Source organism: Musca domestica, unplaced genomic scaffold, assembly GCF_030504385.1.
Source record: "Musca domestica strain aabys unplaced genomic scaffold, Musca_domestica.polishedcontigs.V.1.1 2, whole genome shotgun sequence".
NCBI classification, from domain to species: Eukaryota; Metazoa; Arthropoda; class Insecta; order Diptera; family Muscidae; genus Musca; species Musca domestica.
Genome location: NW_026712249.1, coordinates 9,516,329 through 9,532,437, shown reverse-complemented (window position 1 = coordinate 9,532,437; position 16,109 = coordinate 9,516,329). Strand labels below are relative to the sequence as shown.

Genomic DNA, 16,109 nt, shown 5'->3' with positions numbered 1-16,109 from the left:
TAGTACTTGTTCATGTTTGAACCGACTAGAAGTGGACTGCTATAAATCCAGATGTCCCTGTTCAGTACGTAAGAGCTTTTAACATATTTCACACATCCTCCCTCTACGAATTGAGTATTTTTCACAAGTTTTTTTTGCAACTGCTTTCAGGCAAACTTTCTAATACTACAATCCGGTTCTTTATTGAAATTTCTTACGTTAGAAATTGTATTTTTATGATTTCTTACGAAAGTCGTTATATTTGAAATAGATATTTCTATATAAATTCATGGCATTTTCAAATGGCTTATAAATAATCCTTATGATTCCTTAAATGTCTTCAAAAATTCTTACATTGATATGTGAAAAAGAGTCTGTAGAATCATCCTTCTCATGTACATTAGTAAAAAACAAAAACACCCGAACAATACAAAACTAATTAAATTAATTTATCACAATTTGAGACATTTACCAGTTACAGGCTGATAAAATTTTTTTTTCAAAATCAGCAGCAGATTATCATCATCTGATCGAATCATTGATCGGACCTATTTGTAATATGTTTGTAGATAATATTTATTTATAATAATTATTGAAAAAAAAAATATCCTTGGTCATACAAGGACGTGTACAAATCATAAATTTAACAAAAATTATTAAAACAAATATCGAAACAAAACAAGAAACATTACATTACAATGCATACATTAACAGCATACACGCATACATACAAACATACATAAATATTTTTTTAGATGGATCCCAACCCAAGAAAAAAGGAAAAGCTTTCCTCTTTTTTATGATACAAACAATATTGAAAAATGTGGGGAATTGCGAGTTAATTAATGGGTTAGATTAAAAATTGCCATTTAGAAACAACAATTTAGTTATAGCTCTTTAATATTTTGACTCAAGCGAGAATTGAGTAAATCACAGTGGTACGAACTTCATAAAAATACATATTTCGAACTATTTTGATAAATGTCATTTGAAATAACCCAAAAATTTGATGACATTTTTATTGAATGGCGTCACATTGTTCGTGTGAAAACAAAATGTTTAAAAAAAAAGGAAGATAAAATATGCCCTTAAGGCTAAGATTGGAATCTTTAAAGATGCAGCATATTTATTTGCTGTAGCAGACGATTTAGAGAGGGCAAAATATAAATAATATAATTTATGATCAACATCAGGTGATTGAATTTACTTTTCTCGCTGATAACCACATTTTGAATATTAGACTCGAAGGAGAACAGAAAGCAGAATGTGGTGATCAGCGAGAAAAGTAAAGTCAATTCAATGATCACAAATAATGGTTGAAATATCGGAAAAAAAATTACCTGACCTCACCTGACATCGAGCCAATATCGATATTTAGTATTTTAGCTATTTTGACTTGATTTTTAAAAATGCATGAATTGAATTGATAATAATTGTACAATAATGCAATTTTCATTTGAGGTAGTGTCCATTTTAAACTCCAAACACCAAATGTCATTTAAATCCGGTGAAAAATGTGACACAAATCAAATTATTCATAAGAATTAATAGTCTTGGGCGGTACAACACAATGCCGGTAAAAATATGGTTAAAATCATTAAAATACCGAATATTGGGAGGTACCGTTGTATTAGGGCTATACGAAGACGTGGACCCGCTATAGCCTTGTCATAGGCTGTAGTATTCATTACGAACTTTAAATACAAAATTTTAAGAATTCCAGCGAGTAATGTCGCTAAAATCATTAAAATACTGAATATAGGGAGGTGGGCTGTAGCATCCATAGGCTGTAGCATCCATTAAGAACTCTAAATACGACATCTGAAAGAATTTCGGTGAGTATTGTACCTAAAATCGTCAAAATACCGGATATAGGGAGGTACTGATATATGGGGCCTATACGAAGATCTACATACATACCCATGCATAGACAATTTTCTTTAACACACTCTAGTTCCCATAACGAACTCTAAAAACGTCATTTGAAACTATTCCAGTGAATAATGAGGCTAAAATCATCAAAATACCGAATATTGGGAGGTGCCGTTATATGGTGGCTATATGGAGAAGGGGACCTGCACAGACAATTTTCTGTCATAGGCTGTAGTATCCAGTACGAACTTCAAATACCAAATTTGAAACAATTCTGGTGAATAATGTCGCTAAAATCATGAAAATACCGAATATCGGGAGGTACCGTTATATGGAGGCTATATGAAAACGTGGACCTGATATGACCCTACTGGCAAAATAAACATGTGTACAACATTTTTGCCACCTGTCTCAATTTGTTCGAATGATAGCGTGATTACAACAGACAGAGAGACACACAGACAGACAGACGGACATCGCTAAATCGTCTTAGAATTTTACGCTGATCAAGAATATATATACTTTGTTGGGTCTGATATGAGTATTTCGAGGAGTTACAAACGGAATGACAAAGTTAATATACCCTCCATAGTATTGTGGAGGGTATAAAAAAACAATTTTCCTGATTTTGAAGCCGCCCTACAGGTCACAATTGAAAACCAAATGAAACGGAATTTTGCATGAGGAGAGAGTTTGGAACAAGACAGGGGTCTAGCATTTTGGATTATCATGAGATTATATTTAGCGTGTCAAATGGACCACAATTTTCGTGTGAAATTATCTTATCAGCACGACAAAAAGCGTAAATATGGGACAAGGCCAAATGTAACATTTGTGCAGGATTGTACAGCATTATTTTATTTGCTTATTTGTTTATAAATGTCCTGTATTTTGAAGAGTTTTGTTGATTTTTTCTACCCTCTATCATAGATAAAGAACCGAATAAGGGCGTGCCCAAGATTATCGTCCACTTTGCATTTATGCTTTTATGCCTATTTCCATTTAATACACAACCTTAATCCATATATTATTTTTTTTAAATATACAACCCTGGAGTTTCTATAAAAAATGCGGATATTTTTTGTATTTGCATCTCTAATGGTGTCACTGCAAAATAAAACGGAAGCCCGATCAAATGGAGACGGTAGTTAACTAGACAATTCCAAAAAAAATTGCGCTCGACAAAGCCTCCCTTTGTTGTTTCTCTCCCTCTCGCACTGTCTTTGTTGCACTCAGTACAATATAAAGAGGATACCTACTCTTCTTTTGAAAAGTAATGGAGCAAAAAACCACATTAACTCTCCCGTGAGAGTGTTCTAATGGATACACACAATTATAAAAGCACATAAAAATTAAAAAACAAAAGCGAAACTCCTTGTTAAAGTTATTAACAATTTAACTTAAATTAACTGCATTCCAATAATGTTAATGTTTAAAATTTATTGTTTTATTTGCAATAAACATATTAAACCGCCTAATAGCAGTGCAGTTCTTAATTTAACACACTGAAATTGAGAATTATATAACCACCATAACCACGCACGAAGTATGCAACAACCGATTTAAATAAGAACACAAAATAAACTGAAGAAATGCAATGATCAGAGTTGTCGTGCTAATTTAATTTGAAGAAGATTTTTAGTAAAAGTTTTAACGAACCTGCTCCTTTACTCTTTTTCGATGTTAAAGCGACAGTGAATGAAAATTACAGGGATATTTAGATATTTTTTTGTTTATGTATGGCTAGAGAGGGTATATATCAGTCAAAATGTGCCTAGCCGAAATAACTTATTTAGACCCTAGGTCTCTTTGGACCAAATCCGTTTCAGAACATTTGGAGTCGATCTAGTGATGTCCGTCCGTCCGTCTGGCTGGTGCGCATAATAACTATTGAAGGGAGTATGCGATTTGGTCCAAACTTGGTACATCGTAATCTTTTTGTCAAACTTAGATTGAGTTCGGATATGAACAGTATCGGTTCACTCCTTCTGGTCCACTCTATCAAGTAACGCCCCCACAAAGGGTCAAAATTTTGACTAATTACAACTCCTATAAAATGTGATGTAAGAGTCCGATTGCATTCAAATTTCACACATCCCAATTATTTTATTAACCCAAGGTCTAGTGTGAAGTTGAATTATATCGGTCCACTCCTTCTGGTACCTCCCCCACAAAAGGTCGAAATTTTGAATATTCATGAAGCTCATAAAACACGAAATTAACATCAAATTCCGTTTAGACTTGGCACATCTTAATATTTCTATCAGCACAAAATCCGTTATAAAAATGCTAGAGATCGGACCATTCCTTTTGGTACCTCCTCCACAAAGGGTCAAAGTTTTGAATAACCAAAACGATCATAAAATCCTAAATAAGCATCCGCTTCTCTTTTTATTTCACACATCCCATTATTTCTACTAATACAAGATCTGTTGTAAAGATTGAATACATCGGCCCGCTCCTTCTGGCACCTCCCCCACAAAGGCTCAATATTTCGAATATTCATGAAGCTCATAAAACGAAAAATTAACATCCGATTCCATCTAGACTTGGCACATCTCAATATTTCTATCAACACAAGATCTTAATTAACATTTTGACATTTTATTTTTGACATTTAATAAAATTCGATTTTCTTCAAATTTTGCACATTTCAATATTTCCACTAAAACAATACCAGCTATGAAGAAATGGATTGAACGGATCACTTTTCCTAGTACCTTCACCACAAAGGGTCAAAATTTGGAAGAACAATTAAACACATAAAACGCGAATTAAGGATCTGATTTCTTTCAAACTCGGCTAATTCCAATAATTCTATCAATACAAGATCTATTGTGAAAATAGACAATATCGGACTACTCCTTCTGGTACCTCTCCATAACCATAATAATTATAAAATCTGAAGTAATCCTCTGATTCTCTTATAGAGAAAAACTTCTCAGAGGACTGATTCTGATTTCTTTCTGTAGAGAAAAACTCCTCGGAGAACTGATTCTGATTTTTTTCAAAAGAAAAAACTCCTCGGAGAACTGAGGCTGAGTTTTTTCTATAGAAAGATGTGTTGTGAATATGATTCGGAGATATATCCGAACCCCTTCTGCTACCAAAATATGTTTAAACAATCGAACATTGGCTGAGGGTCGGAAAAACCGGCTGATACTTTTTTACTTGTTTAAATAAATTTCAATTAAAACGTCCAAATTCCCAAATTACAAATGAATATTTTCAATTTCAAAATGTTCTCACAACTTGTTAATGGTTTGAATTTCCCGGCAACTATTAAAGAGTTAATATTTTTTCAAATTTCAAAATATTTCCCACTTTGGGAATTTTGTAGCCATTAAATTCTTCAATGTTGATTGTATCAAAAAAGTGAAAAAGGAAGCGATAACAACAACAGAAACAAAATTTAATAAAACATCACAACAACAACTTTTAGATAAATGTACTTAAAAGTATACTTTAAAATAAAAAAACAAAAACAAAACAACAAATAATAAGGAATTAAAACAAAGAAATGTATTGCATTTATATAAGTTGTAAGTTTCGATTTTTACATTTTGAATTTCGAATTTTATTATATGATTATTATTATATTATATTTATTATACAAAACAAATAATAAAAATAATATATATTGAAAAAAAAAAATAGAAAACCCGCAAAAAAACAAAGAAAAGGAAACAACAAAAAAGAAATGAAAAGAAAAGACATAACAAACAAAATAAAAACGAATCAATTACAACAACAAAAAATATATATTGTAAATGCTAATATTAGTAATTAATAAAGAAAAAAAGAAAACTAAAACTTAAAAAAATGAACCAAAAATTAAATCAAATAATAAATTATTGTGGGAAAGAAAAATGGGCTCAAGGGAATATAGTACGGCTCTTAAAACCATTTTTCTTAGCTACTAAAAACTCCAAAAAATAAAAAAAAACCAAATCTAGAAATAATTTGTGTGTTTTCTATTTTAGTTCTAAACAATTCTTTTGTAATTTTCGTTAAATAAATGTGTTATTATTACGTATCATATTGTAAAATTACTACTTAAGAAATCTTAAAATAAAAACAAAAATAAATTAGTAATAAAAAACCAAAATAAATTACAAATTTATATATAAGTTAAACTAAAAAAAAAACAACTACAAAAAAGGAAAATTCCAAGAAAATATATTGAAAATTTCAACTTCAAAGCATATATCCAGTTGCAGTTAGGCCGAATATCCGATAGACAAAACCTAATCATGGAAGAAATCACGCAATAGCAGGAGAAATGCAATAAAATTGAACAAACGGACACAACAACAATTCACAATTCACACAAAAAGGACAACTAGCAGAAACCAACAACAACAACAAATGTTTAAAATATATATTAAATATGTAACTTGAATATTCAATTACAACAAAAAAGAACAACAACAACAACAGCAAACAACACCAAAAAAAAAACAATGCAATGAAAATCCCCAATTTAAAATTTACAAAAACTCAAACTGAAAATTATGAAAAAAAAATTCCCTCAAGAAAAAAAGATACAGAACCGAGTACATAGTAGATGTATAAATAAAAAAACATAAAATATTATAACAAAATGTTAAAATCAGTAACAGCAAAATGAGTAACAATAAATAAAACCAAAAAGAAATCAAAGAAACAAAGACAAAAAAAATATTTAACAAAAAAAGAGAAGAGAAACCAAAAAACCGGATATAAAATAAATATACACAGAACACGCATACATATATTCCATAAAAAATGCACAAGGTGTTTTATTTAAATGTTAATGCCCTCCACCTTAGAGTAAAGGAAACATTAGAATCCATTATGACTCACAAATACTAATTTTTAGACATATTCGTGGAAAAATATTCAAATACCGAATATGAGGAGGTACCGTTATATGGGAGCTATGCCAAAACGTTGACCTATGTATGCAATGTTTCTCCACCGGAGCTAGAACCCATTATGACCAACAAATACTATTTTTAGACAAATCTGTGACAAAATGTGGCAGAAATCATCAAAATACCGAATATCGGGATGCAGCATTATATGTGTGCTATACCAAAACGTGGACCGATATATCAGACAGACAGACATCGTTAAATCGACTCAGAATTTTATGCTAATTATGAATATATATACTTTATGGGGTTTATGACGAATATTTAGGATGTTGGAATGAAAAAGTTAATATACACTCCTTTCCAACGTGGAGGGTATAAAAATTATTGCTGGGGAAATCTAGCAGACTTTAAAAGGTAGAGCTAAACCAGTAAGGAAAAGTCAAAAGTCGGTTGGGGCCTACTATATGATAGGCTATACCAATTTATTAGTGTTTCCATAACAAAAGAATTTATTTGAAGTAGATCATAGCCTTCCTATCAACCTTTGGCTTTAGAGCAGTTATAGTTTGGTTTCAGGAGAAAATAATATATGGGAGGCATATGCAATGCTAAATTGATTTTCACTGAATTTGACGGAGACATTTTAAACTTTAATACCAAATAACATTGAATTATATCCCAACATACCAAAAATACAATACAGCTTGAGAATAATATTATGAAAATAGTTTATCGTAAGAATTCCTCAACAATGCTAGAGAAAAACTTTTTTGCACAAACTTTTCTCAAATCTGTCCTTTGTTGACAAATTTGTTTTGATTTTTTTTTTTGTGAAAATTGTCGACAAAAAATATTTTCTTTGGTTAAAATCAAAATCACGCGAATTTAAGACCCATTTCTGGACGAAACTCTAAAGTAATGATGAATAATAAATCTGGGAATCTGTAGTGTATATTATTTCAATCTCATTTCAGAATAGAGGCGTCAAAAAGTTGCAAGAATTCAAGAGAAGTGAAGAATTAGTGGAGGAGATGCGGAAGCTCAAATAAGGGGAAAGAAATCATCTAGGTATCAATGCAACAGGAGGCAGCGACAGCTGGGATGGCGATCAATGAATGAAATGTGTAAAATAATTAAAAAATAAATATTTTATACAATTGAAAAAATAAGCTTGATATAATATTACTTTCGTAAGCTTATTCTGCAATTACAAGAATAAGCTTATGAATAAGGGTTCCCTTTCGATTATTCTATAATTGTTAAACAAGCATTTTTCAATACATTCTCAAGATTTTCTCAAGCTTAAGGCTTATTTTTGAAAGCTTATTAAAATATTATTCTCAAGTCAATTTGGTATGTTGGGAACACATTTACAAGGCAGGAATGTTGCCATAAGTCAGTTTTACAATCATTTCTTATATAGCTCCCAAAAACATGTTAATAATAAGTAAGCTCGGCCGGGCCGAACTTTGAATGAACCCCCCCCCCCACCAACTGGAACGAATTGGGAAATTTAAAAAAAAAATAAAAATAGGATCCCTTAAGAATTCTGTTAAAATTTTAAAATTACGGAATATAGGGATGTACCAAGTAAAAAAGCTGTAAGTTCGGCCGGACCGAACTTTAAATACCCTCCACCATTTGGAACGAATTTGAAAATTTTCAAAAAATAAAATCCGTTAAATATTCTTAAATCTTAAAAATGTAGCCGTATGTTAAAAAATTATTTTTATAATGTAGCTAAAATCATCAAAATACCGAATATAGAGAGACCATTGGGGTAATAAAACGAGGACCTGCACGGACAATTTTCTGTCATAGGTTGTAGTACCCATTACGAACTTCAAATACCAAATTTGAAACAATTCCGGTGAATAATGTCGCTAAAATCATCAAAATACCGAATATCGGGAGGTACCGTTATATGAGGGCTACACAAAGACGTGGACCTGCACAGACAATCTCGCTGTAGAATCTATTACGAACATTTAATACCACATTTGAAAAAATTCCGGTGAATAATGTCGTTAAATGAAATCAAAAATGTCGGAAATAGCATCAATTTTAAGAATAAGTTTAGATTTGTTCGAATTGATCACCATTGGCACGAATTATGGCCTTCAAACGGCCAATGAAACCTTCACACGCTGCCCGAATGTTGCTCTGCGGTATTTTGGACCATTCCCGGCGAAGCGCTTGCTTGAGGTGATCGACGCTTTGGTATTTTTAAGTGCCGACCTTACTTTCCAAAGTAGTGGCGCGTGCTGTTGCGATGGTGAGTGGAGTCGTGTTGGAGTGTCCAAGGTCCAAGGACATTTATTCTGATGTCACGGTCGATTAATACGAGCGGATAGCGACCATCGGCTGTTATGGCGGCCCATTCCATCACCATTGCCGGCGATTGAGTTCTGCTGGCCAATTGAAGGTGCACATTTTCAGTTGACCTCTTTGGCAAGTAAACACGATCACTTTGTTTGTTTACAAATTGCTGGACAACGAATGTTTTCTCATCGGAGAAAACCAAATTCGGCAGTTTACCACTTTCGGCCAAGCGAAGCACGTCTTTAGCTCTTCAGAGTCTATTTTCTTTCCGTTGCAGTGTAAGTTCTTGCACTGTTTGGAATTTCAATGGCTTTACCCCGAGCCCATTTTTTAATATTTGCCAAATGGAATATAGTGATATGTTCAGCTCACGAGGCATTTTTCAGCCTCTTCGGCGCGGGTTTCGATCAAGTCGCTTCTTTACTTTTCGAACCGTTTCTGCTGATGATGCTGTTTTCTTCTGTCCACTTCCTTGACGTCGGGTTACGCTACCACGGTACGCTATCACGGTAACGAGCGATGGTACGAGACATAAACGATTTATTCATAATTAAATGCTGGAGTGCTCTAACGATAGCCAGCTCGCCGAACTGAGTCGATCTAGCTATGTATGTCCGTCCGTCCGTCTGTCTATCCGTCTGTCCATGTTAATTTGTAATCACTCTACAGGTCGCAATTACGGTCCGATCTCCACGAAATTTAGAATGTAGGTGGGGCTTGGACCAGAATAGAACCCTATTGCTTTTGGAGATGATTGCCAAATGTTTAGGGGTTGAAATGGACCAAATACTGAAAAAATGTCGGATTTTGCAGAAGCTATACAGGTCTCAATTATGGACCAATCGACGGAATTTCGCATGTAGCTGGAGTTTAGGGAGGGGAAGAAGCCTACCAATTTGGGTGGTCATCGGATAATATTTAGCGGGTAAAATAGACCATATCTTTTGTATTGAAAAAATTCAAAATTTTTCATCAAACCGCGAATATTTTAAATCCCGGCGAAATCATAAAGCCATGACAAGGTTACTTCTGATCTTTACATTGATGTTAACATCCAACAAATCGGATATATAGCAGAATATGTGCGATATATATGTCTATCAAAGAAGATATGCTTGAAAGATCTCTTATATGTCGAGAACGGCTGAACTGATTTCGACAATTCTCATTAATTCAGAATGGCCTCTTGGCAGGAAAGAAAAAACGTATATAAAAATCGCATGCAAACATCTCTCTAAAGATGAAAATATTGATTTTGTAAAATTTTCTCATATTTTTTCAATTTTGTCATATTTTTGGCATATTTTCATTTTGAATTAAACATTTGGTAATATTCCTACAGCTAACAAAACTAAGTAGTTGGGATATCAGGATATCATATACAGATCACATTTATGGCCCGATCCTTACGAAATTTTGCATGGGGATAAGATGAGGGTCAGAATAGGAGCCTACTCTCGCCAAATATTTAGGGGTTGAAATGGACCAAAAAACTGCAAAATTGTCGGCAGGTCGTAATTATCGCCCGATCCTCACGCACATTTGAATGGGGGTTACCGGACATTGCAAAAGTCAAGCAGTTTCTAATGGCCATCCAAAAATATTCAATGTGTGAAATAGTTTGCCAACTTTTGTAGACAAAATACGAAAATGTCCATTCCAGAGACTTTTTGGAGAATTCACAAATACAGGAAAGACGCACTTCTGACTATTTCGTTGAAAAATATAGTCAAGTGTCTGTATCTCATATAGATGTGTTTCAGTCAAAAACCAATAATAAATGTTAATCTTTTGCCACTTCTGAGAGATTATAGGTCTTTGGGAAATATTGGTTCCAGATCTAGGAAGGCCATTTAAGTGCAACATCTACCAATAAATTGGAAATGAGCAAATTAGTTTAAGTTGCTATTTTTCGAAAATTAGAGAACGAAACCTGATGGTTTTCTTTAATTATTTGTCTCAATATCTTGTGGAATACTGTCGAGTACTTCGCCTATATAAACTGTATGGTTTATTATAGTGTTGTAGGGTATTCAACGGTCGGCCCGCTCTACTGTAGCCTTTGCTTACTTGTTTTTTAATTAAATTCAAAATTTCAAAACCACACTGAAGGTACTATGTCGAAAACTTCCTACTTTAGACCATTAGGCTACCCCTCTCTGTCCTCACAAAGCCAAGGAAAAGTAATATTCCATTTTATAAACAAAAACTCTCCATTCTTTTTCTAATCAAACTGTAATAGCATCAAAGATTTATTAAACTTTTAATCTTTAAGATTAACATTTGTTTTAATTGTATTTTTCTTTTATAATTTATATAAATTAAAAATGGAACGTTTTAAAGAAAGCTGAGAAAAAAATCACTTTCTAATCATAGTTATAATAATACAATACAATAAAAATAATATACTATTTGTTTACGGGTTGTTTTTTTTTTTTTTGTTTTGTTTATATAAATATTGGTATTTTGTTTAGTGTATATTGTAATTGCCCATGATGGCCTTTATGGTCCAACAGCTCCATTAAAAATGAACTACGTGAATTGTATTTTTTCTAGTATTATTAAAATTATCCCGAGAGGACCTCCATAATAAATGACCATACATTTATGTTTCTTTCACTTTTTTCAGTGTGGATTTACTGTAAAGCTTGATGCATTGAAAGTCAGGGAAGCATAAGTTTTGTATATGACTGTGGTGTGGGTTGTGTATGGGGAGGTGCATTGTGGCATTGGTAAAAAGAGTTACAAAGTAGTCGAAGAAGGTGTCAAGCGCAAACGGAAAACCATAGATAGTTGTTAAAGTAAAGAGAGTCTCAATATCTAAATATTTTTTGAATTGAGGGGGGGGGGGGGGTGATTTTATGATTTGCTATTTTCATTAGTTGTTGTTGTTGTTACGGTTGTTTCACTACCATTAATTGCACTATTATTTATTGCCACCAACTCGGGTACCGAAGAAGCAGCACTACTTTGACTAACATTGCGATTATGTCCTGGATCAGCGTTGCCAGTTGTTGCGGCGGCAGCTGTAGCTGTTTTCGTTGGTGAATTTGAGGCCTCATCACCACTTTGGGACTTTTGTGAAGTCGGTGAATTATTTGAAGAAGTAGGAAATACTGGAGGCACTTTATCGGCTGGATCTATAAGTGGTGTCTGTACCATTGGTGTGGGTGGTGACTTGTTTGCCGGCAGTTGATTATGCGTGGCGGAGATTTGCATGTGGTATCTAACAAATAAAAAGGAAATTTTATTAACTATCTTCACAGACAAAAAAGGAGTTGCAAATCTTTAACATACTTGTAAATGTTCTCCGTTGATTCGACCACACCCTGGGTCAAATTCAGGCTACGTCCCTTAATGCCCGTTTCCTTGGGTGGAGGGGACCACCAGTTAAATACCCTGCCCACAACGGGAACATGACGCAATATACCCTCCTGCCATAGCTTTTCTTCACTTTCTCTTTGCAAATCAGCAGTGGCTGCCTCAATGCCCTGAAAAACCAAAACACATTAGAAATTGTTCATTTTATGTTGCTAGACTTCTTTCTTACCCTCTTAACAATTTCCGACATCGTATCCAATACCCTTGAATTTTCCTGGACATTTCTGCCCACCGATACCACCAAATCGAGTAATTCATCAACATCGGTTTCATGGGTCACCATACCAAAACGTACACATATGAGACCATCTGGACCTTCACCCAAAGAGAATGCATTATCAGTTGCCTTCAAAGATTCCACCAAATCAGCATTTAATTTGTTTAGCTCAGTTTTGGCTTGATCCGTTAACAGTGACTCCCAGCCATCGGGAACAAATCGCACACCACCCATACCAGCCCAATCGGGTAGATTGACAAAACGTAAAACATCACTTTTCTCAACCAAATACATAAATGTGGCTTTGTGCTTTATGGTGGCCCTCAAGATATCCACATGTGTCTCCAAACTTTGGGCTAAACTCTCGAGATTTTTCGCTGTAGGCGGTTGTTCCCCTAGGCTCAGCTCAAGTGGACAATAACGTATGCATGTACCATGTGTGGCATGCTCAATTATTTCAAAATCGAACTGAAAAAGAGGTAGAGGTAAAGAATATGTATTTGGAAATTTTAAAATTACTTACGTTTGGACAATCCCTTTGCAGAATTTGACCCAGCCAGGAATTTAAACGGTCAAAATATGAGGGATTACTGACTTTCTCTAAGGGTTTGATCTCATCCGAACCATGACTTGTATTGTTGTCAGAAGGAGAGCTAGCTGTCACCGTAACACTTCCATCGAATTGAAACACCACAACAGGAGCTGCTGTTTCGAAGAGCAACTATGAAGGGGCAAAGTTAAAAAACGTTTACATTTTTTGATATTCAAATACTTACATTCACATCTAAAGGTTTGTTTATTACATCGGATAATGTTTTTCCAGATTGAGCTCCTGGTGGACGGCTCTGTAAAAAAAAATGAATTAGACATGATATTCTGCTCTTTTTTGAAAATAACGACTGAAAAGTATTAAGGAATGCTTCTATAACGCGTGGCGAATTAATTACCCTACATTTAGCTTATCATTAAAGCAACCCCATTTACACAAAAATCAAAGTGATGTTCTTCTAATAATTGAAAGTAGTTCATGTTAAAAACGGAACACCTTTTAGGTATGTCAATGTTATCTTTGTGTCAACAGAGATACGATATTGCGACTACTTAACATACACAATACAAATAACGTCATAACGAACTTCTGGGTTGTCAGAATAGGACATGTTTGAGGTACATATTTTCTCAGTTGCAATTGGAGTCCATATTCTTGTTAAATTCTTTGTTTGGTGTTATCTAATAGTATATGACGTGTCTCTATCTTTTATGTAAGCTGAATAAATATATCACCTTTTCCCTTTATTTCTCGTATTGGTATTCTATCAGAGTATTACTCACCACAACTTTAATGCCCTCACATTCGGATACCATTTCGAAGAGAATACTACAAGTTTGAAAGGCTACATGTATACGTTCAGCAATGGCATCACGACCCAAGGCCTGTAAACTTGTCCACAAGGCCAAAGAGTTGAGGCGCCTTGACAATATGGGATCCTGATCAAAGGCATTCAGAGCTGAGTTATTAAGCTGGCGATGCAATAGCTGGAAATATGATTAAAATTAATAAAACTTATAAGAATGAATTAAACAATATCCGACATACCACAATGGGTAAACTGGGTATACCCAACCAACTGCCCAGGGACAAAGTTATTGAATCAACCAATGAACTTATCTAAAAAGAGGTAGGATAATAATAATTCAAATCGATTTTCAAGTTACTCTCCATACTCACCACCCCCGGACCTTGAGAACAAACCAATGCCGCCAGGCCATGACCTGTGGCATGTAGCCAAAGATTGTTTGCCTTACAAATCTCATGCATGCGCATAATATTATCCACATAACCACACAAGGAGGCGCCCACATCGGCAATGACCAACAAGGGGGTACGATTTGATTGTAGATCAATTTGTATTTGTCTCTGGAGTACGGATAAATCCATTGTACCAAATGTTGTATTGCCGGGTATTAGGCGGATTGCATCCAAGGGTATACCCAATTGACGACACGCATATTGCAAACGCATTGGTGTTGTATTTTCCGATATATACAAGCAGGGATGGGCCAATGCCGGTATACCACCCTCCAAATAGCCTGGACATCGGGCCACAATGGCTAAACGTACCACACGTAATATAGCATCGGCATTGTCATTATGAAAGCTGCTAGATGGATCCATAAAACGAAACAACGTTCCCAGCCAATGGGTTGTATCGCCAGCAATACTTCGGGTAACACGTACCAACTGTTTGGCATCCAAATGTGACAAGTAGGCCACAATGCTGTGAGAAATCAATGCCAGGTGTGAGACATCATCTAAAGCGGGTAGGGGGAATTCAGGATCTTCATCGGAATCAGAATACGAGATAAGAAGTTCCAATGATTTGAGAATTTCTGAGGGAGGCTTGCGTATGCCATGTAACTGCTGGGCAACACGAGTGGGTGTAGTGGTGCTATTGGCAGAGTTTTGTTGCTGTTGTTGTTGGGCGGCAGTACGTTCTTCCAACGTTAGATTCTCCAATGCCTCTGACGGTGCCCCATCGGGTGGGGTTTCAACGGGTACGGCCTTAACATTCTCCAAACGTTGCAATACCTGTGACGTTTTCAATTCTAGTTCAGCCAAACCAGAACGTATCTACAAAAACAATGATGTGTTCTTTTTTATAATATATGCCGGGGTTGAGATTTCATTATGCCAAAGTACTTACGCTGGAGGCTGCAATTTCTTTTGTATATTCATTATTTTCGCCGGACATTGCCTGTTAAAAAAAATATACATTATTTAGATATGTACTAGTGTGCAATTTTTCCATTTTATCTTTAGGAAAATTTATACGATTCCCTGAAACTAATTTATCACAATTTTACATACCCCCGTTATCGCTCTTTTCTCCTTCTCTTTACCAGTTAGCAGATCTGGGATACCAAGAAACTGTCAATATAGACGAACTCTCTCGCCTCAAACGTGTAGATTTATTTCCTTATCAATTGTCGGCAAACGATTTAAAATAAATATTTACACAATTGTTTTTGTTTTCCATCAGAAAATTGAAAATGATTAAACTTATTTTTGTAGTCGTCACTAGTACGAATCCGATAGCACAAAAAAACTCCAATAGCAATAATAGTCGATTTGTTTTTCTTTTGTCATCGAATTGACAATGGAACAGTGTTATCATTTAGCGGTGAGTAGCAGAGACCATGTCGGTAATGACGTGTAACGAATTAAACGGCAGAAGAGGCGTATTTACACAAGATGAAAGGCACATTGAAGTGGTAATTTAAATTTATATAATTTTTTGAGTTATAAGAGTGGATTTTTTTAAAGAATATAAAAGAAAATTTTCTAAGGAATATTTGGAGAATATCAAATTGGATTTTTAAACGAATTTTATTTTCATGATTGGTAAATGATAAAAGTTGCAAAAATAGAAAGATGTAAACACGACCCCTTGAGTCGTTGTTGTCTTTGAGTTGCCATT

The 16,109-nt window shown here is 34.5% G+C and overlaps 1 protein-coding gene across 1 annotated transcript; it reads right to left on the bottom strand.

The window, feature by feature from the left end:
- Positions 1 to 11,455: 11,455 nt before the first annotated feature.
- LOC131802179 (pyridoxal-dependent decarboxylase domain-containing protein 1-like) lies at positions 11,456 to 15,732 on the bottom strand. Its single transcript, XM_059121781.1, has 10 exons — positions 15,500 to 15,732; positions 15,336 to 15,386; positions 14,360 to 15,262; positions 14,228 to 14,299; positions 13,963 to 14,166; positions 13,407 to 13,475; positions 13,154 to 13,351; positions 12,583 to 13,098; positions 12,330 to 12,523; positions 11,456 to 12,258 (listed from the first exon to the last, which is right to left on the bottom strand). Exons 2-10 carry the CDS (start codon positions 15,381 to 15,383, stop codon positions 11,892 to 11,894), a joined length of 2,571 nt encoding a protein of 856 aa, XP_058977764.1. The 5' UTR covers positions 15,384 to 15,386; positions 15,500 to 15,732; the 3' UTR covers positions 11,456 to 11,891.
- Between the last annotated feature and the right edge of the window lie 377 nt (positions 15,733 to 16,109).